The sequence below is a fragment of the Chelonoidis abingdonii genome, chromosome 7 (assembly GCF_003597395.2).
Source record: "Chelonoidis abingdonii isolate Lonesome George chromosome 7, CheloAbing_2.0, whole genome shotgun sequence".
NCBI lineage: Eukaryota > Metazoa > Chordata > Testudines > Testudinidae > Chelonoidis > Chelonoidis abingdonii.
Window position 1 is genome coordinate 25,972,923 of NC_133775.1, and position 23,904 is coordinate 25,996,826.

Sequence of the window (23,904 nt, forward strand, 5' to 3'; positions counted from 1 at the left end):
CTGGGCTCACGTGGAATTCATTGCAGGACTGAGGCCTTATTTTATAAGTCATTATATTGAAAAGCATGGTTTAAGAAAATGTGTAATGAAAAAAATCAAACTGTACTACGCAATGATGAGTATTATGTGGCTTTAATCAAATAAACTTGATTTTCACAGATGCTACCCATAAGACCTAATGTGCTGCTTCAGGAAATAAGGAATTCACAAGAAAAAAATTACTTCTGGTTATAGCCTCAACAGCCTATTTGGTCCCACATGCAAAGTTTTAAAACTGTGCTAACACATTCCTAGAGATATCTTTAAGGTTTTGCTGGAAAGGTAGTATTATTTGAAAACTCTGTAGATGAGGCCACTGATACAGAAAATGAATATGTATGGATGGTAGTTCTCAGAAACAGCCAAGCATGAACAAATCACAGTTGGCACACGCACAGAGTAGTTTTACAGAATGTGACAACACAACTTAAGATAAGAGTACTTAATGGTAAAACTCCAGTTGAGATGCTTGATGTGGGCTTGAGTAAAACTGAGCAAGGCATATTGACTTTTAATCTTTATTCTACCACATATAATCACAGTTAGCTCATTCACAGACTGATTGGTTTGACCTCTAAATTAGGGAACACCACCATTTTTGGTCATTTTACTGGCATTGCACTTACACTATCTTTAGCAGTAGATTGTTTTGCTTGCTCCTGAGGTTTTTTATCTCTGCTTACTTTAACTAGTGTGGTTTTTCATACTAGTAAAGAGTGCACAGATGTCAGTTTGCATTTCAACACCAAAGCTTCATATATGGTCTGTTGCAAAGAAAATAAAAACCTCTCACTGAAGAGCCACAATGGAATAAATCTGTCTTTGTGTGGTTTTTTTTCTCACGTTGACAAGTACAGTTGCTGTGGTCAGCAATTACAGGTCACAGTTATGTGCACACTATATAAAAATGCTACAATTTGTTAGTTTGCTGGTGGGATATAGTCTTTTATATCTAGATTATTGACTTATCCAGCCCAGATTGATAAGTACTTTTCCTCATTACCTAACAGATGTACAGTGTGCTCTGTGGAATAAATATAGCTTAATAGGTACGTGTTCATGTCCCTGAAACCATTACTACAGTTGGCAGTATCTGAAGAGAAATCAGTAATTGAAAGGACTCAGAGACAATCTTTCCTCCAGATAATATCTCTGCTTTTTAAATGCACCTGCCGTAGAAGTTAGGCACTTTCCACGTAACATCCCTGTACTCCTTTCATTTGTGTGTGTTCCTAAGCCTCACTCACTATTCCAGAAATAACCATTCGGACTTCTTTCATCTTTGTCATTGCGGAAAGATTGTGTGAAAAACTGATCTGCTGTCCGTTCTGGAGGTGTCAAGGACTGTACTGATCACCCGGGGTAGCAAATTCTACAGATGAAGGTTGTTAACTTGGCATGTCTTGGTCCTGGCCCCTGAACGTTTCACTTCAGAAACCTCATTATTTTCATAATATACATTATTTATCTGTATGTGACCAATGATAATTAAATTGTCAGAATAAGGGAGGTTAAGCACATTTTGTAATGTATTATCCATTATTTTTCATTTTGTTCACTTGAGCTAATTCACAATTTGAATGGAGTAACATGAATATAGCTTGTTTTAAAATATGAAATGCTGTAATCTTTAAAGTATGTTAGAGGTCTTAGCTCACACTCAGTTTCCTGATACAGCACTCTGTCTTCCTAAGGTACTATGTCCAACCGTCTTCACTGTACGCACCTCACTGTCTTTATCTTCACAACAGCCCTGGGAGACAGGGAGGTACTAATGTTTCCCTTTTACAGATGTGGAACTGAGATGCAAACCGACTGAGGCCCAGATTCTCAAAGTTACTTAAGCACCCAACTTCCGTTTAAATCAACAGTAGTTTGCCACCTAGGTACCTTTGAAAAATCTAGTCTGAAGTGACTTGCCCAGCGTCAAACAGTCAGGAAATCTATGCCAGAACAGGGAATTAAACCTGGGTGTCTCGAGACCCAGGCTAGCACCCTAAACACTGAACCATCTTTCTGTCCCATTAATGATAATAATAAATACAATTATTAGGGCTGTCAAGTGATTAAACAAATTAACTGCATGATTGAACAGTAATTGAATACCATTTATTTAAATATTTTTGGATTTTTCTACATTTTCAAATATATTGATTTCTGTTACAACATAGAATACAAAGTGTACACTGCTCACTTTATATTTATTTTTATTACAAATATTTGCATGGTAAAAACCAAAATAAATAGTATTTTTCAATTCACCTAATACAAGTACTTTAGTGTAATCTCTTTATCATGAAAGTTGAACTTACAAATGTAGAATTATGTACAAAAAAAACTGCATTCAAAAATAAAACAATGTAAAATTTTAGAGCCTGCAAGTCCACTCAGTCCTACTTCGTGTTCAGCCAATCACTCAGACAAACAAGTTTGTTTATATTTGCAGGAGATAATGCTACACATGTCTTGTTTACAGTGTCACCTGAAAGTGAGAACAGGCATTCTCATGGCACCATTGTAGCCTGCGTCACAAGATATTTACATTCCCGATGCGCTAAAGAGTCATATGTCCCTTCGTTCTTCAGCTGCCATTCCAGGGGACACGCGTCCTTGCTCATAATAGGATCTGCTCAATAACAATCCAAAGCAGCTTTCTTTTTTGTTGGTTTGGGTTCTGTAGTTTCCGTATCAGAGTGTTGCTCTTTTAAGACTTCTGGGAGCATGCTCCACTCCTCATACCTCTCAGATTTTTGGACAGCACTTCAGATTCTTAAACCTTGGGTTGAGTGCTGTAGCTATCTTTAGAAATTTCACATTGGTACCTTCTTTGTGTTTTGTCAAATCTGCAGTGAAAGTGTTCTTAAAATTAACAGGTGCTGAGTCATCATCCGAGACTGGTATAACATGAAATATATGGCAGAATGCTGGTAAAACAGAGCAGAGGACATACAGTTCTCTCTGCTAGGAGTTCAGTCACAAATTTAACAACACATTTTTTTAACAAGTGTCATTAGCATGGAAGCATGTCCTCTGGAATGGTGGCCAAAGCATGATGGGGCATATGAATGTTTAGCATATCTGACACCTAAATACCTTGCAATACCAGCTACAAAAGTGCCACGCAAATGCTTGTTCTCATTTTGTGGTGACACTGTAAATAAGAAGAGGGCAGCATTATCTCCTGTAAATGTAAACCAACTTGTTTGTCTTAGTGATTGGCTGAATAAGAAGTAGGACTAAGTGGACTTGTAGGCTCTGAAGTTTTACATTTTTTGTTTTTGAGTGTAGTTATGTAACAAAAAAAATTCTACATTTGTAAGTTACACTTTCGCAACAAAGAGATTGCACTACAGTACTTCTATGAGGTGAATTGAAAAATACTATTTCTTTTGTTTAATTTTTACAGTGCAAATATTTATAATAAAAAATAATTTACAGTTTGATTTCAGTTACAACACAGAATATAATATATATGAAAATGTAGAAAAACATCCAAAATATTTAATACATTTCAGTTGGTATTCTAATGTTTAAAACTGCGATCAATCACGATTAATTTTTATCGCAATTTTTTGTAGTTAATTGTCAGTTAACTGTGATTAATCGACAGTTTATTTATATTAATAATTGTCAGGGCTATCACGTATAAACTAAATATCATGATAATTTATGTAGGTGAATCCGTAACAAATTAAGTTCAAATAGTGAATTGTAGCCACTGCATTTCAGTACCCTTGCATGCTTGGTACACATTCATTTATCTTCACTCAGGAGGGCCAAATTAAGTTCTGATGCACCAAGCTTAAATTTGGACTAACTTTTTTTTCTACAAAGATAGTTGAAATTTTTACTAACGAGTGAGTCTTCCTAAGCTGGTAATAAATCTGCAGAAATTTCTTACAGGTAGAAATAGAAACCCAGATATCAAACGGGTCAGGTGCCAGATCACAGAACAACAAACCATGAATGACATTGTACAGAAGACTGAGGTATGTATCAAGTTTAAAATAATCAAAGTTCTGTAGTAACTTACAAGTGATGCTGACAAAAGACAAGATTGATGCTTTTTTCTGACTGGTAAGCAGCAAATGGGTAAGAGCATAAGTTCTAGGAAAAGAATGGGAATGCACCCTGTATCTTAAGGCAACAGAGAAGCCCTTGAAAAGAACAGTTTGATTAAGGAATGTAAGTTTATTATAATTTACTGGAATATGTTAAAGGGGGTCTTGCTATTATAGAAAAACTAGAATGCATTAAATATTAGCTTTTGTTGAAAGGCTGGAAGTGGATGTTTGAAGTGAGAATCACAAAATAGGAAACATAACGTTGAAAATTCAGAGGACAGAAAAAAAAGGGAAAGAGGTGGGAGAACATAAGAATGGTCTGACCCAGAATAGCCAAAGCTCCATCTATCCCCGTATCCTGTGTTCTGACAGTGGCTGGTGCCATGTGCTTCAGAGGGAGTGAACAGAAGGGGGGGATTTACTGAGTGATCCATCTCCTGTCATCTTGTCCCAGGTTCTAACAGTCAAAGATTTAGGGACACCTAGAACATAGGGTTGCATTCCTGCCCATCTTGGCTAATAGCCATTGATGGACCTATCCCCCATGAACATATCTAATTCTTTTTTGAACTCAGTTACACTTCTGGCCTTCACAACATCCAATGGCAATGAATTCTACAGGTTGATGCTGCGTTGTGTGAACAAGTACTTCCTTATGCTTTTTTTTAAACCTGATGCCTATTAATTGGATGATCCTTGGTTCATGTGTTATGTGAAGGAGTATATAACACTTCCTTATTCAGTTTCCTACACCATTCATGATTCAAGATGAAGATTAAAATATTTTAATATCTTTAGAAAATGTTGGGATTAAGTTACTTAAATGATTTGTTTTAGCATCCTAGCTAGATAACTTAGTGATAGGCGTTAAAACAAGTATAACAGTGTGTGAGGTACTCAGATACGAAGTACATCAAATATGAAACAATGTTTTCAGTCAGTTTTTCAGCTGATTCAACCATACTCTGTTGGCAGTAAAGTATAAAAGGAGACAGAACACTCAAATATTTGTAAGATGTGGGTATAATGTACTAACTGGAGCCAGCAGAAGCATACAGATGAGGAAAGTGTTAGCATAGAAACACCCATTAAAAATTCTTCAGCCATATATACAGTAGATCTCTGTTGGTCCAGGGAGCTTGGCTCCTCAGCTGTCATGTGTAGCCACTGGATTGCTGGGTCAACCCCAATATTTAAGGAATTAGTTTTTGATTATGTGTTTAAGTTTTTAAATAGAAGAATATTTTTTTCTTTTAAAATGCCACCATATGTAAAGATTCTACAGTGTATGGTGTAAAATATGTTACATAAGAAACCATAGATTTATTAGACACTGTGATGCTAATACCATGTCTTTGTGCATACCTGAAATCTAAATCCCAGTCTTGCTTCTAGAGGCAGAATCAAGTATATATTTCTGTTTTCAGTGTGAGTATAATGCAACAACATAAAGATGTATATATCTTTTTTTAAATTTCATATGTTATAAGAGTACATTCTCAAAATTCAGGATTTAACTACGTAGCCCTCCATTAAAATCAGTGGGATTCATACAGCTAAAGTCCAACAAAACTCAGTTTATTCCTTCATATTTATTACTACTTCATTACTTTAAAAAAATGGTAAAGTATAGCTAAGATGCTTGGCAGACAGTAGCCAGTGGCACAAAAATCATGATCACATATGTATTGTGTTTTAATAAATCTCATTCTGTTTAAACCATTCTATCATACAATTTCTCTTCATCTGTTTCAACTTTCTTTTCCTTATCTTTACTTCTTCTTTATCTTCACAAAGATTCTGCTTTCTTCATCTAAACCTGTACAAAAATCCTATGTGCCCAAACTTCACAAGAGTGATGTAAAGGATAAATTTGAAGCTATGCAGAAAGCAAGGGAAGAAAGAAATCAAAGGCGATCTAGAGATGAAAAGCAAAGAAGAAAAGAACAGTATGTTAGAGAGAGAGAATGGAACAGGAGAAAGCAGGAGGTTATTTTCTTTGCAAATATTTTTCATTTTTTGTAATATTCACTTGATCATAAGAACTAAAAATATTTTTGGAACTTTTCATTGTAATTCAAATAAGTGGACTCAACATCTAGTAGATAAACTATTTTTGATCCCTTTATATGATAATATTGAAATTTTGTCTTCTAATGCTTAAAGACAGTTCAATTCTAGTTTCTCTTTTTAATCAACTAGATGAAGGAACTGCTTGCTTCTGATGAAGAAGAAGAAACAAAGTCTTCTAAAATAGAAAAAGCATATGTTCCAAAGCTGACAGGTAAGAGACTCAGTTTAAAAGTCCATGTAGTTTCACAGTTGAAGATTTAGATCAAATTATTGAGTTTTGTATTGCACGTTCATAGGAACTGTTAAAGGCAAGTTTGCAGAAATGGAGAAGCAGAGACAAGAAGAAGAAAGAAAAAGAATGGAGGAGGAAAGAAAGCGCAGAATTGAACAAGATATGATTGAGAAAAAGAAAATTCAGAGAGAACTGGCAAAAAAAGCCCAGGAGGTATATTTATCTTGTTCTGAATATTCAGAAATAGAAAAAAATCATACAAAATAAAAAATGCTGACTAAGAGTTCAGCAGGAGGATTTGGTCTTAGTTTCGTGGAAGTAGGTGAATGGACTGTAATCTAGGGGGGAAATGATGAGTGTGGTGGAGGGTTTTTTAGGGTGTGTGGAGGGTTATCACTCTTGTCAAACACTGAGCTTGACTTACTAGCATTGATGAAAAAGATGAACAGAAAGTGGGAGAGGGAATGAACCAAACACAGATTTTGGTTTCATGTGATCGGAAGTGATTCAAGGTTAAGTTGACTAAGTACTTTGTTGTTACATACACACATTTTAGACAAGAGATGCTGATTTATGCTCAAGTTTATTACTGAAAATAGGTGTTTCTAAGAAGCACAGTTGTAGACAAATTTTCCACTAAAGACTACTTAAAAGTGATGTTTCAATCAGTAGTTTAGAGACTAACAAATTTATCTGAGCATAAGCTTTCGTGGGCTACAGCCCACTTCGTCAGATACATAGACCGAAACATATAGCAAGAAGATATTTATACATACAGAAAAAGTTGTGTTTTTTTTCCCTCCTTCCTGCTGCTGATAGCTCATCTCAGTTGATTGGACTCTTACAGTTGGTATGGCTACTTCCACCTTTTCATGTTCTCTGTATGTATAAATATCTTCTCGCTGTATGTTCTAGTCTATGCATCCGATGAAGTGGGCTGTAGCTCACGAAAGCTTATGCTCAAATAAATTTGTTAGTCTCTAAGGTGCCAGCAGTACTCTTGTTCTTTTTGAGGATACAGACTAACATGGCTGCTACTCTGAAATACACGTCTACCTAGATATAACGCTGTCCTTGGGAGCCAAAAAATCTTACCGCGTTATAGGTGAAACAGTGTTATATTGAACTTGCTTTGATCAACTGGAGTGCGCAACCCTGCCCCCCCGGAGCACTGCTTTACCATGTTATATCCAAGTTTGTGTTATATCGGTGGCGTTATATCAAGGTAGCGGTGTGTATAAATGAGTAGCTTCAATTCTTGCCAATGCCTACAAGCCTAATTTTATCTTTTTGAACTCTAAATTGGAGCATCCCCTCATTCTGAAGTTCTTTCACGGAAGCAATTACCTGTGCGAGTAAGAGTCTAAATGTCATAGTCCAGGACCATGAACAAATGGTTTGCTTAACCAAAAATATTAGCACTAAATCTTTTTCCTCCACACAGAAGAGGAAAGAGAACTCTTATTAGGGATAAATGTCCAACAAAGATTTAACTGCTCATATCCTACTGGGAGTAACATTACTAAGTTGTGAGCATTCTGCTGAAAGTTTAGCTCAGTCTCTTTCAGTACCTGTTCTAGAGTTTATTTACTTTGAAAAGTAGGAGTATTGTATGTAAATTTGTACTCTGGAAGGAAGTTATACTAATTTCAGACAGTAAAAATATATAGAAGCGAATGTCAAGAATATGAATATAGGAAAGAGGGCTTTCTCCCTATGCTCAGTCTCAAGGGAAGGACAAGGTCACTTTGATATGAAATTAGATGAGATTTTCTTTAGCTTCTCTTGCACAATTATGGAATGCATGTGGAAACAAATCCTTATCTATACTGTATTCACTAGTTTATCATTAAGATGCTAAATAAGATTACTATGCTATACCCAGGGTTTCAGTTCTGTTTCCAGGATTACGTATCTAGTAAAGTAAGCTTTTATCTAGTAAGCCTCAAGAACTGTTCCAACATTAATACTGCTGTATGTTAAAACATGACATACAACCTAGGCATTAAAATTTAATGTCAGGTTAAACTCATAGCTATCAAAAGGTATTCAGAATGGTATCCCTCTTTCCCTCCCACCCGAAAGATACATAAACTTAAATGCAACATACATATAATCACTGATGCACAAGTTAATTTTCCATTTTATATTTGAAAATCTAAGGCAAAGAACAAAAGTAACATAATTATGTGAAATTCTCATTTAATAGATTGATGACATAAACAATACAGGAACTGAATCAGCATCAGAGGTAATTGGACTTTTTTTTTTTCCCCTCAAAGAAACATTCACCTAATTTTTTATTCACTGCTTTATTATTTTAATAGGGGTTGGATAAATAAACAATACACTTAATTTTTCACTGAAATTCTGTAACAATTATAAAAAAGCCTGAGAAAAATATTTTGGCAATATATTTTGTGGCTCTCTATCTATGAGGCCAATTTATTCTAGCTTTAAAACAAGTTTAAAGGTGAATGACTTACCAACCATTAAAGTCAGAATAAAAAAAAATAACTAAGGCTTACATTTTCAAAGCCATATAAAGGATTCTGATCCTCACAGGACATGGGCCTCTAAATGCACCAGTGGCTTTGAAAATCTAACCTTAAAAGCTCTTTGCCTTTTTTAATCTTGAAATTAAACAGGAATAGTGTCAAGCCTTTTTTTTTAAATGTTACAGTACAGTCAAGATTTTTAGATTCGTTTAAAAAAAAAATGTATATAATCGCTTTAATGATGTTTTGATTTACATATTGCACTTCAGCTTGGAAAGTGTAGCTAAACTGGTTTGTTTGGTGAGTTTAACACCTTGGTTTACGTATGCTAGCACAATCTTGTTGTCGATAAGATTCCAGCATTGTAAGAGGATGTTAAATTTTAAAAAAAGCTAGACACCAAAAACCCATTTTTCACTAAGGTGTCAAAACAAAGTGTAATCATCACACTTCTACTGAAGGGTTTTTTTTGTTTGTTTTGTTTTTTTAAATCTAAATTTTGGGTCTAAATTACTAGATAGTCTCTTTAATAGTGATATTTTGTGTATATCCACATCATGGAAGATATTTTTGCACATGAATTTGTATTGGACAATAGCTCAAATTCACTTGAGACAGCAATAGATTTTATATACAAAAGAAGTCTGTAAATGTTTGAGTTGTCAGTGTTACTCTAAACAGACATTTTGAAATGCTGCACAACTTCTGTCACTTAAAAAAATTACTAAGGACTCGGTCCTAGATATCATGGAGCTTGAACATGCACATAGATATAATAGATCCCAGACTTCTGCCCAAGTAAGACTGAAGGGACTGGCAGTTACTTCACATGCTATATTTTAAACCACATATGTTTCTGGAGAAAGAGTGTGTGGAAGCAAATTCCCTATTAGCTTGTTTCCAAATGGAGTATAGCACCTTAAAACTGAGGTTCATTTACAATTATGTCTGCAAAATTTCAGCAGCTTTTTTTCCAATCATCCATGAATATTGTAGATAAGTTCATCTGTCAATGAAGATACTGTACGAGTTCTAGGAACACTTGCTACCAGTCGCATTTCAATTTAAAATAAAATTCTCTTGATGCTCTTCTGTTGTCAGAAGAAAACTAATGGCTGCCAGTAGCACTGGAAAATGAGTTTTGCTCTGGTCCCTACTTTTGGTCTCGGTATAACTATGTTGGCAGTTTTGAGAAGCACAGGTAACAGTGGCAGCTGCATGTGGAAAGACTACTCCAAAAAGTCAATATTTATGGAAACAAATTTATTATTAACAACAGGAAGGTGATGATTCGCTGCTGGTGACAGTAGTCCCTGTCAAACCTAACAAAACACCTGGAAAGATTAAAATAAAATTTGAAGACCCAGGAAATGAGAGAGAACAAGAAGAAAAAAGAAAGCAAGAAGAAAAGAGGATAAGATATGAGGAACAAAAACGATCCCTCAAGGAAGCCAAGTGTCTTTCATTTGTCATGGTAAACAAATCACAAGAAATACTTGGGAAACATAAGTTTGATATTTAAACTGTATTTAAGTTTCATTTTTGTTATCCAGGATGAAGATGAAGGCAGTGAAACAAATGAACCTCTTTCTCCTGGGAAACTGAAATTAACATTTGAAGAACTGGAAAGACAAAGACAAGAAAATCAAAGAAGGCAAGCAGAGGAGGAGGCAAGACAACGTTTGGAAGAGGAAAAACGTGCCTTTGAAGAAGCTAGACAACAAATGGTAAATGGATGCATTATTCATTTCTAGTTATGGATGCTTATTTGTGTAGAAAATACAGTACATTCCTTCATGTATCTGAGGGGTTTTTTTTACATCTGAATTGTTTCAAACTGAACCTCATGATTCTCAATTTTTAACAGTTAAGATTGAGACCTGACAGCATCATCGGTTTCAAAAATACTTTCTGCCCTAGATATTGTTCTACATCAGTAGTTTTCAAACTTTTTTTTCTGGCAAACCAGTTAAAGAAAGTTGTTGATGCCCGTGACCAAACAGATGGGGTATGGGAGTGGGCTCAGGGCTGGGGCAGAGGGTTGGGGTGCAGGGGTGAGGGCTGTGGAGGGCCAGGAATGAGGATTCAGGGTGTGGGAGGGGAGCTCAGGGCTGGGGCAGCGGGGTTGGGTGCGGACTTACATCCTGTGGCTCCCTGGTCAGCGGTGCAGCCGGGGTACAGAGACAGGCTTCCTGCCTATCCTGGCACTGTGAACTGCGTTGTGTCCCGGAAGCGTCCAGAAGGTCCAGTTCCTAGGCGGAGGCACACAAGCAACTCCGTGTGGCTCTTGCCCACAGGTACCGCCCCCCAGCTCCCAATTGGCTGGGAACCGGCCAATGGGAGTATAGAGCCAGTGCTCAGTTCAAGGGCAGCGCACAGAACCTCCATGGCTCCCTGCCTATGAGCCAGACCTGCTGGCCACTTCTGGGGCACAGTGCGGTGTCAGAACAGGAAGGAACTACTAGTTTTTTACTGGCTGGCTGCCAGGGTTCCTGGATGCTGAGCAAAGTGACCCAGTGCCTTGCATTCTGTGACCCAGTACTGGGTCGTGACCCGAACTTTGAAAATCACTGTTCTAGATAGTAATTCATTTAAGTCTTGGCATAGTCAGTTAAACAAGCCACTGGTATGAGTGAAGCTTCCTTTTCTTAAAAGCATGCTATCAGTCATATTCATTCTTACAAAATGTAGCTGCATCATAGGATACTCCAGTTCCATGTGTCAGGATGTTTTAATCTTTTTGGAACTGAAGCAATTGTATAAAAGTATGAACAGATTTTATTCTGTTCTTAAATTGACTCCAGTTCTTAGTTTTAAATTAATTAAATATTGATTGAACTTAAACTACTCCAGATGAATTTACCACGTTCGTGGATATCAGCATGCTTCTAGTGGTTTTCAGTCACATGGCTAAACATTATTTAATAAATTTGGTGTTCTCTACATTTTGTCTAGCTTCAGTGATACTTGGAGCATTGGAATAACCAGTATTTTCATACATGAAAGCATTCCATGGCAACTGTCAGGAGCTATTTCTTATTAATCTCTTTTGTTTATCTACCATGTTTATATTTATCACTGAGGATTTCTCTTTGGAGTAGGAGAGAGGAGGGGAGGGAAAGGTTGGATCACTCCTTTTCTTTATAGGGGGTTTAAATAACTACACTCTAGATTAAGCCTTGGAGAGATTTAGCCTAATATGTTGTCAGAAATAGAAAAAAACAATCCTGTTCTCTCTCCCCTCAACTCCCGCCTGATACGTCTCCACAATGTAGCCTTTGCCCTAAAGATTTTTGTAAGCTAGGTTTATCTAAGATTCAGTAGACCTCTGTATAAATTAGGTACTCTGGTCTATAGCAATAACAATTGTTTAATTAGAGTATTTGCATCAGGTAAGTTGGATAGTTTAACTACATTTTCTTAATAATTTGCAACAAAATGAGACCACTTTTAGAAAATTCTGTATTTAAACATAGATTTTACTTCTGTGCATTCAGATGACTATTTATGCCATTGTTCTCCCACACAGAAGGTACACACCAGTATTTGCACTTGTGAATGGGGTTTTTATTTCAGTGCACATGCAAGATTTTATTTCTAGGTATTTAATAGACCACACACTTCTGGTAACTAAAAACAGCTTGATTATACCAGACTGTTCTTGGGCAGATTGTAACCATCTTGCACTTGATGTGGTGTTTTTATAGTAACATTTTTTAAAGATCCTAATTCAGCACAGAATTGTGGAAACACAGATGGTCAGAAAATTGAAACTCTGAACATTTCCAAAACCAAATTGTTGGAGCCAGCATCAGAATGCCTCCGAACTTGTGAGTGAGAGCATGGGGTCAAAATCCATATGTGATCTTGAATCCAAATTCTGTAGCTTAGGTCCAGCTCTGTTTTCCAGGTGCTTAACCTTTCCTTTTACTAACAACCCTATACACCACAGCTCTCCAACATTATACTGTATTCATCGTTTAGAAATCCAGTGCTTATCCTAAACAATACTTTGTTCCGCCCTTTCAGCCACATTCTGAAATACATAGCTTTAGTATAAAAGTGACATTTGCAATTTTTTTTTAAAAAAAGCTCTTACTGTGTTTCCCTTTCTACACACTCAACTTTAATTGGTTACCATTTTCCTCCCAGTCGGTTGCCTTTGTTGGTTGTACCTTTGCAGAGTTTTCTAAAGGGGATGATTCAATTATTCCTTCCATTTTTCCCCTTTCCATAGATATGCAGTAATTTAAGCATTCTGAAAAGCTGATGTCCTATAATTTTCTCAACTCTGTGAGCAACAGCTCCATGCCATGATGATTAGAATGTGCAGCAAACTTGAACAGTGATGCCATCATAGCTCATGGATTCATTCGCTCTGTAGAATACAGCAGTTGAAGGAATATTAATTCTTAGTTGCTTGCTTTCATTCTTAGTTGGAGTTTCCAAATCCCAGCCTTCTCCTTGCAGACAGTGGCTAATGGAAAAGGGCAACAATGAAGATATCAAAGCACCTCATTTCCATTCGTCAGTCAAGTTTCATTTTCTGGAGGAGGAACAGAAGCACCATTGTCAGTTTGGGTCAAAAATAAAATGCTAATATATTGTAGTAGTTTATTTATAAAAATTCACTGTCTGCTACTATATTATTTTGTAACAAATTAGGACTGAGGGAAAGCACTTCACATGCAAATAGACTACAGTCCAGTGCATTTACATAGTATTTCTACTACAAAGGAAAGGTCTGTTAATTTCACATATCTGAAAAGGAACCTAACAGCATAATTCAAGATTCAGAGATATGTTTTATTACTCAGATTTTCAGGATTGTTACCCCCTTTGAGGCCTGTTCAGGTATGTCAAAATGATCCATTCCTTAAGAGTATACATCAAAGATGACTTTGGCTGTTTAGTTCACCCTCTGCTTGTGTAATATTATTCTTGATTTATAAGCGTGTAGCATTAAACTGTTCCTCAGAGAGAATTCGAAAAGTTATCCGGATTGTGGCTAAGTATCTAAAACTTTGAAGTATTCAGTGTGTGGGCTTTGAGATAGATTGCAGTTTTTACATTTCCTAGAGGGAGCTTTTCTTTCTTCCCACTGGTCCAAAAAGGGTAAAAACATTTTAATTTTTTTTTTTAAGGCAAACGAAGAGGAAGAAGATAAAGAAAATGAAAATTCTATTAAAGAATTCCGTCCTGGTAAACTCAAACTCAGCTTTGAGGAGTTAGAAAGACAGAGGAGAGAGGAAGAAAAGAGGAAAACAGAAGAAGAAGCCAGAAGACGTATAGAAGAGGAGAAAAGGGCATTTGCTGAAGCAAGGAAGAGTATGGTAAGACATTTTGCTTAGCATTTAAGAGATTTTTCAGATCTGAATTCTGCCAGTAGAGTGCACTTCTGGATATGGCATTAGATCATATCTGCCTATTCAGTAGCATACATTTCAGCTGCTTCATTAACCCAACAAGTTATCAGAGAATGGGCAATCTGGGTAGTTAAACTCAAGTTAGTAGCTTGCCCTAGGAAACATTCCTAATAACTTAAAATTACATCAAAAGTTACTGCTTGTAACCAGTATTACACCGTATTTGAAAACTTAAAAGAAAACCAAAGAATCAACATAATAAAAAATTATCACTTTTCCTGGGGAATTTCTCTCCTACATACTGCTATCTTCAAGACCACACACCAGTCATGATCCAACTGGCTAAAAACAAATATGTTCCCTTGAAATCCATCAATCTCTCTCTTTAACTAGGAAAATTAACCAAGTTCTACCCTCATTTATATCTGTGGCACCTCAGTGAACAACTCGGGACAGAACTTGGCTTGCATAATCTTTTTAGTATGATGATTCACAAGCCAGGAAACAAAACAAAAAACCAAAATTAACAAATCAGGTTGAGATTATGATGCTGTAAATTAGATTAATTTAAAAAGGGGGGAGAAAAATGAGGCAACTTTCATCTGGACAATATTGAGCAGTCATAGATCCCCATTATTAATTATTATTATTTTAAGAAATTACTCTAATGTAGAATGACACTCATAAATGTCAAGTGTATTTAGTTTTTACCCAAGAAATTTTCTCCATGCTGCCCCTCTCTGGAGGGTAGTACAGGAGGCTTAGTTCCAATTAAGTCACTGCACAATTGTGTGTGTGTGTTTTTTAAACTAGACAATATTGGACTTTTATGCAGCTAAAAATATCCAGAGTTATTGTAAAAAGATTACAAAAATTGTAACTCAGAGCTTCAGAAGGGATATAAGCTTTCGTACTTCTTGGCATAACCAATCTCTGACTGAGATTAGGAATAAAGTTCTGTGTGAGCAGCATATTCTATAATATGCTTCATGTGGAGCATCTTATATCTTCTGAAGCAGTTGCTGTTGGGCTATTGTGGGGAACAAGATACTGGAAGAGATGTAAAACTGGTCTGGTCCAGCATGGGAATTTCATGTTCTCAAATACAGGCTTAATGAGAAACACTTGTTGGACACAAACAATGCAAATTGTTTCATTCAAAATTCAAAGCAGCATCTCAGTGAATTAGACCATGCCCATTAGTATAACAGCTTTGGCAAGAATGTTGTTTTGTTAGCAATTGTAGTATTAACACTTCTCCTAGAGTAAACAGGGATGAAAGCTGTGTGATAGACCAGGACCCGACCATCATCATAAGACAATCAGAAGAAATGTTAGGAAAATCCTAGTTTAGAAACTGTATGTGGTACAACTGCTTCAGCAGTAGTGTAGACAGGGCCTGTGATCTGTCCACAGCTCCAGGAAGGGACAAAAAGGAGAAGTTAAACCAGTAGATACAATAGATGAACTATGAATAGGGCTACAAAATGCTGTCATGATTTTTAAGAAAAGTCAAGAGGTGGTGAAAAGGGTGGTTGCAGCCACTGCTTTGTAAAATCTCTTCTCTATTGTAATACAAGCTATAACAGAGTGTGTTGCTTTTGCAAAGAAAACATGGTGTCCACCTACACTTCCTGCTCTTTTATTAGCTCCAGCAATAGCAATGAGGTCATCAAAACTTCCTTCCCATGGGACAAGCAGGTGTCACTGTTACAGTAATATCAACACTACATGTTTGGCAGTAAGAGCAAGGAAAATTGCTGTCTCCCTCTCTCAGCCCCTCTCCCCCTAAATATTTTTCTGATATTTTAAAATTAACTTGGAAACTAGATGTACCTTAAGGTTGTTTTTTTCAGTATGGGTATGAACAATTACAAAATAACAAAACCCCTCACCTTTAGTAAATTAAGTTAATTCCATAAGGTATAACATAGATGACATGTCTGTGTAGCAATAACCAAAGACAATTAAGATGTTTAGGATCCTAAATTAACAGAATACATAAAGTCAAAAGTTCCTAAAAATTATCTTACCAGAGAGTTTGAAAGTTTTTTCCTGTCATCTTCCTGGCCTGAATTCAAGATTCCCCAGGAAGAGGAGATGACATTTAAAAAAATCTAAAACAGCAGTGCAGGAGAGACATTGACTCCTTATAGTATTTTAAATATTTGTGTAGTCATCAACTCTTTAGGAGAAACAGAAACTAAAATTTACCGGTAGATCTTGATAGGTTAAGCTGTCTTTTCCTAATAGGTTTCATACGTTCTCCTGCAGATCTTGTTCCACATTCTTCCCTAACAGCTGGCTCCCATTCCTTTGCTCAGATGGAATTTCTCCTTCACCCCATATTATTGAAGCATTATTTTAGTATTTTTTTTTTTTTTTTTTTAAAAAGGAGTTATTTTAAAGCTTTTGTCACCATCAAGTTAGTCACCTTCAGCCTGGTTTTCTTTCAATTAAATTAGACTAGTAGAAGGACGCTTTATACAGAGGTATCAAAACATGTTCTCCTTCACATATCAGTCACATTACAGGCCCAGTGAAACTTAGCTCCACCATACTGCATAGTATGGAGATTACAGAATATAAATATTCCCCAGTTCTGTATTTACAGAAGAGGCAAGGATGGCATGGGCTCATGTAGCCATACAAACAGGACAGCTGGTAAGCTAAACACATTGGAGTAAAGTCATACCTAGTGCAATTCCACTTTTCATGTGGCTTTTACCAAGGATACAGTTGGCCCATTGTCTTCTCATGGGTCTATGCATCTCCATTAAATTGGCAATCAGGCTGCTTCTTCAGAGCTGCAGTTAGCACACTTCTCTCTTCTACACATGTACAGTCCATTGACTGATTTCTGATCCTTGCAGCTTCTGTTCACTTAGCTTCCTCAAGTCTTTCTGAAGTGGTGAAGAGATGAACTAATGCGTTGCCAGCAAAAGGCTCCCACATTTCTTCTCTGGTTTAGATGTGGTTACCTTCTTTCAACCTGTAGATGTGCCATGCAGTCATGGTTCATATTCATTATTAAGTGAACTGATAGATGTTTTTTGAGATTGTTGGTTTATGGCTTGGTCTTTGCCTCCACCTTGTGCTGCTGCAGTTCATCTCAACTGACATGTGCAAGAGAACTGAAGAGCTGGGAGTGGGAGGAGCAGATGAGCTGGTCATAGGGCAGTATCAAAGAATGCCTTTAACAGCCAGCAACAGCAGATTAGGGGGGAGGGGGGGCAAGAAAAGTCATGAAAGGGTCAGGGGTAAAATGAGGAAGTGGGGACAAAGTAGTGCAACAAGAGAAAACAGGTGTGATTCCCGCAACAGTGAAAAGTACCAGATTCTACAGTGATGAGAACCATATGAATACAGGCATGGCTAGCAAGATGACCTAATAAAAATAAGCAAAAAATGCGCAGATCCAGTTATTAGTTTATGATGAGGCTGAAAGGTTCGTTTTGTAAAACAGAGATTTGTGTTTCTGCTTGCTTTTAAACTTCTGATCTTTGGTGGAGCTGGGTCTAAGACATTATTTGTGAGCTTACACACCTTAAGGAAGGAAAGGTATTGGAATCTTTAACAAAGTCACACAACCTTACACTGGTGTCCATTAGGCTTTGGAAGCAAGTAGTGTTAAAAGCCACACAAGTGTTCAGCTTTGTCTGTTTAGATGTCCGCTCTAATCCCACTAATTCTCTAATCACAAATCTTCCAGGATAGACACAATTTTAATTTCCAGTGTCAAAATATCAAGCAAATTTTCTATTTGGACAGAAATCTTAACCTTTCATGGCATCCTAACATATAAAAAAGCTTGAAAGTAATTTTTTTCCCTTGTGCATGTCACTAAGAAATTTGGAAGGGTGAGGAAAGGAGCAAGAGGGGAAGGGAGAAAAGAAAAGAGAGGATGAAAGGTGAATTATAAAAGACCACCTGCACTGTTCAAGGTTACATGGGATGCCCTACCATAGTGTATGACCATCTTTATGTCTAAGTTGTGTCACACCTCAAAACAGTTTATGAAACTGAATTAAATGTTTTATTATTCTTTCAGATTTCTGAAGTGTAAACCTTAGTTACTCAGATCACAGAATAGGTGCCTATCTCAAATTAAACACAAAAAATAAGCAAAAGACTGCCCATTAAACTCTGTCCACTTCATCTCACTCCCTCCTCAAGAAGGCTTTGCTGCATGCCTGAAAGATTAGAGGATCAGAGGGAATATTTAAGAACATAACACAGAAACTGCCATACTGGGTCAGACCAAAGGTCCATCTAGCCCAGTATCCTGTCTTCTGACAGTAGGCAATGTCAGGTACCCCAGAGGGAATGAATAGAACAGGTAATCATCAAGTGATCCATTCCCTGTCGCCCATTCCTAATTTCTGGCTGTACATAGAAATGTTCTGAAAATGTGGAAAGCACTGGATTTAAAGTAAAAGTATAATTTAGTTTATAACCAAAAAAACCCTACAAACCGTTGTTTGCTGTTTGTGTACCATGCCAGTATGTTAACATAGATTAAAGAAAACTGAATACAAATATACAACATTTGCTTAGAAATGGAGAATAAATATGGTTTGTATAGCATTGTTTAACTTTACATGATCTTCACAGTACTGTGATAATTATGCATGATTTATTCACCCTATTTGAACAACTGGGAAAATGAATTAGATGTTAAGCAATTTGCCTGATCAGTTAGAATTGAAGCTTTCCTGGTTCCCATTCCTCTGCTCAGATGGAATCTCTCCTTCACCCCATATTATTGAAGCACTATTTTAGTGAAAAAAAATCTTTATTTTAAAGCTTACGATACACTTGTTTTGTTTCCGTACGTTCAAAATTTTACTACTTTGTTAAATTGATTAAATGTGGGAAAGATAGCACACTAATGCAAAATGCAAATGAATCAATGTTGTCTAGTCTTCGACATTAAAGCCTGTGTCATCTTATTTCACTGTGAATTAGAGGTAGCAAAAGGTCCAATTATCACATCCTCAAATTTTGTATTCTAAGTTTAGCACAAGTACACAAATTGTATCAAAAGTGGCAACAGATAATTATTTTCAATAGGTACTGGATGATGAGACACCAGAGATGTTTAAAACAGTTTCTCAAGAATCTCTTACACCAGGTAAACTGGAAATTAATTTTGAGGAGTTACTGAGACAAAAAATGGAAGAAGAAAAGAGACGCACAGAAGAAGAGCGCAGGCAAAAACTGGAAATGGAGAAGCAAGAATTTGAGCAGCTCAGACAAGAAATGGGAGAGGTTTGTATTCTCAAAAATAATTGAATGAAGTGTCCTACAGGGTTACCTCCCTGATAGCATTTAATGAATAGATCATTGCTTAAAATTCTAAAATTTGAAGATTTTAGGTATAGTCTCCGGTATTTTTTTTTTTTAAATGTTGCCTAGAAAGAAGGGAATGGGAAAAGGAAAACAAATAACTAACACTTGAAAAAAATCGTTTTCCATTTGAAAACTTTTGTTCCCTTTTTAATTGCTTTGAATACAGATTAATACACTTTGTCCTCCCCAGCCGAGAACTCCAGCACCTTTAGACATGTAAAGCTGTCTACTTCCACGTAGCTTCTGCAGGCTTCACTATATCCTCTCCTGAAAACCTGTTTTGTAACTTCTTACAGCAATACCTGGAGAATCATATCTATAATCCTCCTATAGAACATAAGAACGGCCGTACCGGGTCAGACCAAAGGTCTATCTAGCCCAGTATCCTGTCTACCGACAGTGGCCAATGCCAGGTGCCCCAGAGGGAGAAAACCTAACAGTTAATGATCAAGTGATCTCTTTCCTGCCATCCATCTCCACCCTCTGACAAACTGAGGCTAGGAACATCATTCCTTACCCATCCTGGCTAATAGCCATTAATGGACTTAACTTCCATGAATTTATCTAGTTCTCTTTTAAACGCTGTTGTAGTCCTAGCCTTCACAACCACCTCAAGAAAGGAGTTCCACAAGTTGACTGTGCTAACGTACAAAAAGATCGTCTTTCAGGTGTTCATCTTACGATTTTGCCCTTATGAATTTTGCCTACTTGGTGTTTTTTCTTAAAGCTCCAGATCCTGGAGTGATGCGATTACATAAAAAATCGGTTTTAATTTAAAAAGTTTCTAGGTGTTGTGCTTGCAGAGAATAAATTGCAAATGCTAATAAACTAAAAGATAAATTAAAATAATTCACAAATTATTTTTTAAAATCTCAATTATAAAATGAATCAAATGATTTTTGAATGCTTGGGGAGAGCAATAATTGGAGATGGAAATACTGTCAAAACCTTCCAAAGTTAGCAAATGAGGAATATGCAGCTCATGCCTGGAGGATCCAAGGTGAGTAATAAGGGCTTTAGGATTTGAGATTTCCAAACATGGTCAGGACTGCATCTTAAACTAATTAGTGTATACGATCAACAATGAAATGAGAGAGAAGAGCTAACTAGAAAAAACATAAAGTGAGGGCAATGATTTAGTTCCAGTCCAAAATTGTTGTGTTATTGCTTATGTTTTTTTCTATTTAAAATATCCTTCCAACATTTTTAAAGCAGTCAGAATATCCACAGTTTGCCTTTTACTATTAAGTTGTGTGCCGTTTAAATACATATAGTGCAACTTACCTGCACTGTGCTATCATGATTTTCTAAGAAATAGTTAAAGCATTACTTAAATTTTTTCTTTTTCAAAAGCAGCTTTATTATTTTTGGAGAGTAGGTTTTGTTATGGCATATTGCATTCCATCAGCATTGATCCTGTTAAGAATAAATTAGACTGTTGGTGAAGAATAGCATAGGGTATTGGGCAGCATAATACGTAAGAGTCTTACTCTATCTAGGTGGTCACCAGTTACAAGGCCGCTAATTACTAAAAGTTGTTACTAGGGCTATTGATTACTCATTTAACTCGTGATTATTTTTTTTTGGAGTTAAAAATGATTTCAAAAATACATTGTGATTAATCGCAATTTTAATCACACTGTTAAACAATAGAATACCAATTGAAATTTATTAAGCATTTTGGATGTTTGTCTGTGTTTTCATATATATTGTATTCTGTGTTGTAATTGAAATCAAAGTGTATATTTTTATAATATTTACACTGTAAAAATATAAAAGAAATAGTATTTTTAGTTCACCTCATACAAGTACTGTAGTGAAATCTGTCGTGAAAATGCAACTTACAAATGTAGATTTTTTGTTACATAGCTGCACTCATAACCAAAACAATGTAAAACTTCAGAGCCTTCAAATCCACTCAGTCCTACTTCTTGTCACCTGAAAAGTCCTACAATGTCACCTGAAAGTGAGAACAGGCATTTGCATGGCACTGTTGTAGCCAGCATTGCAAAGTATTTACATGCCAGATATGCTAAACATTTGTACGTCCCTTCAGGCTTCAGCCACTATTCAAGAGGACATGCTTTCATGTTGATGATCGTTTAAAAAAATATAGTGAGTTAATTACATTTATGACTGAACTCTTTGGGGGAGAATTGTATGTCCTCTGCTCTTGTTTTACCCACATTCTGCCATATATTTCATGTTATAGCAATCTCTGATGATGACCCAGTACATGTTCATTTTAAGAACGATTTCACTGCAGATTTGACAAAGCACAAAGAAGGTACCAATGTGAGATTTCTAAAGATAGCTATCGCACTCAACCCAAATTTTAAGAATCTGAAGTACCTTCCAAAACCTGAGAGGGACAAGGTATGGAGTATGCTTTCAGAAGTTTTAAAAGAGCAAGATTCCAATGTGGAAACTACAGAAACCAAACCACCAAAAAAGAAAATCAGACTTCTGCTGATGACAATGAACATGCATCACTCTGTCCTGCTTTGGATTGTTATCGAGCAGAACCTGGCATTAGCATGGACATATGAATCTTTAGCGTATCTGGCACCTAAATATCTTGTGACACTGGCTATAACACTGCCATGAGAATGCCTGTTCTCACTTTCAGGTCACATTGTAAACAAGAGGCAGGCAGCATTATCTCCTGCAAATGTAAACAAATTTGTCTGAGCGATTGGCTGAACAAGAAGTAGGATCGAGTGGACTTGAAGACTCTAAAATTTTACATTGTTTTATTTTGTACATAATTCTACATTTGTAAGTTCAACTTTCATGATAAAAAGATTGCACTACAGCACTTGTATGAGGTGAACTGAAAAATACTATTTTGTTTTTTACAGTGCAAATACTTGTAATCAAAAATAAATATAAAGTGAGCAGTGTACACTTTGTATTCTGTGTTGTAATTGAAATAAATATATTTGAAATGTAGAAAACATCCAAAATATTTAAATAAATAGTATTCTATTAGTGCAATCGTGATTTTTTTAATTACATGATTAATCATGATTAACTTTTTTAATCATTTGACAGCTCTAGTTGTTACCCATGGTAACAGTTCATTGACCTGTGTGAAATAAGTTGGTGGTCTCTCATTCCCAGTGGGCAAGGGAATATGCCAGAAAAAATACTAGATTCCAGTCTCACCAGAAACACAAGACATGGAGACTGAATTATGCTTTTGCTCTTTGAAGAGTGAAGTACATTGGCAGAGTAGTATGAAGCATCTTGCAGTGCCACTGCTGTTTTGTGACAGAAGACGCTGCCTCCAGGACTATCTAGTGCTTATACAATGCCATACCAATAAAGCACCCTTCACATGGGCTGACTTCACAGAACAGTAACTTGAAGGGACTGTATGAAGAGGCAAGAGCCTTTTCAAACTAATAAAATACATTTAGAAGCAAATATAATTGGAGTATTTTTACCATTTTTTAAAAAATGTGTATCTGTCTTGTATGCCTGGCACTTTAAAAGAAATGAAAAGTGAAGGTTCCTGCACTGGGGAATTAGATCTACCACCATCTTCTGATACCTTGGTTTCATTAGGTTTAGGGAAAATGTAGCTAGTTACACTTAGCATTTTTTGCACAAAAACAGTTTTCAAAATCAGGCACTCTTATACTTACGTTGTAATCTCTTAACAGGAGGAAGAAGAGGCTGAAACCTTTGAATTAAGCAGGGAATATGAAGAACTAATAAAGTTAAAAAGAAGTGGTTCTATTCAGGCAAAGAACTTAAAAAGCAAGTTTGAAAAAATTGGTAAATTGTCTGAAGAAGAAATACAGAAAAAAATTGAAGAGGAGCGAGCTAGAAGAAGAGCAGTGGACCAGGAAATAAAAGAGAGGGAAACAGAGAAATTTCTTGAGGCAAGTTATTTTCAGTGTCAACAATTGCTAAAAAGTGTTGTCACATTAGTTTAGCTGTTGGAACAGGTCATTAGCGGCCTTTCATCCTCAGTAAGCTGCATTCAAGGTGCAAGAGTGAACTTGTCCAAAGCACCTAAAGTCATGATCCTAAAGTGAACAATGCTGTCCTTCCAGCAGAGTTCCCTCCATCTCCATAGTAATCCCCCCTCACTCCCTGTTATGGCCATCTGAGGAGGTCCCTCCTGGCCAAACCTTAGGGAAAAGACGGTTACTCACCTTTAACTGTTGTTCTTCGAGATGTGTTGCTTATATCCATTCCAGTTAGGTGTGTGCGCGCTGTGTGCACGTTCGTCGGAAGATTTTTACCCTAGCAACACTCGGTGGGTCGGC

The 23,904-nt window shown here is 36.5% G+C and overlaps 2 protein-coding genes across 5 annotated transcripts in view; one reads left to right on the top strand and one right to left on the bottom strand.

Annotated features, from left to right (window-relative positions):
• NEXN (nexilin F-actin binding protein) overlaps window positions 1-23,904 on the top strand; it is a 48,369-nt gene that overhangs the window by 10,318 nt on the left and 14,147 nt on the right. Inside the window, exons 2-11 of the mRNA XM_032802499.2 lie at window positions 3,943-4,028; window positions 5,901-6,092; window positions 6,306-6,387; window positions 6,473-6,621; window positions 8,618-8,659; window positions 10,186-10,380; window positions 10,460-10,633; window positions 14,051-14,239; window positions 19,346-19,543; window positions 23,293-23,514. Coding sequence (XP_032658390.1) covers window positions 4,002-4,028; window positions 5,901-6,092; window positions 6,306-6,387; window positions 6,473-6,621; window positions 8,618-8,659; window positions 10,186-10,380; window positions 10,460-10,633; window positions 14,051-14,239; window positions 19,346-19,543; window positions 23,293-23,514 — 1,470 coding nt within the window. The 5' untranslated portion in view covers window positions 3,943-4,001. The remainder of the gene's footprint in view (window positions 1-3,942; window positions 4,029-5,900; window positions 6,093-6,305; window positions 6,388-6,472; window positions 6,622-8,617; window positions 8,660-10,185; window positions 10,381-10,459; window positions 10,634-14,050; window positions 14,240-19,345; window positions 19,544-23,292; window positions 23,515-23,904) is intronic.
• Window positions 12,369-23,904, bottom strand: part of FUBP1 (far upstream element binding protein 1) — a 63,202-nt gene continuing 51,666 nt past the window's right edge. For all 4 annotated transcript variants that reach the window (XR_012656240.1, XM_075067742.1, XM_032802491.2 and 1 more), the window contains one exon: window positions 12,369-13,452. Coding sequence is in view for 3 of the 4 variants with exons in the window: in XM_075067742.1 (XP_074923843.1) it covers window positions 13,435-13,452 (18 nt within the window). In the remaining variant the exon portion in view is untranslated. The remainder of the gene's footprint in view (window positions 13,453-23,904) is intronic.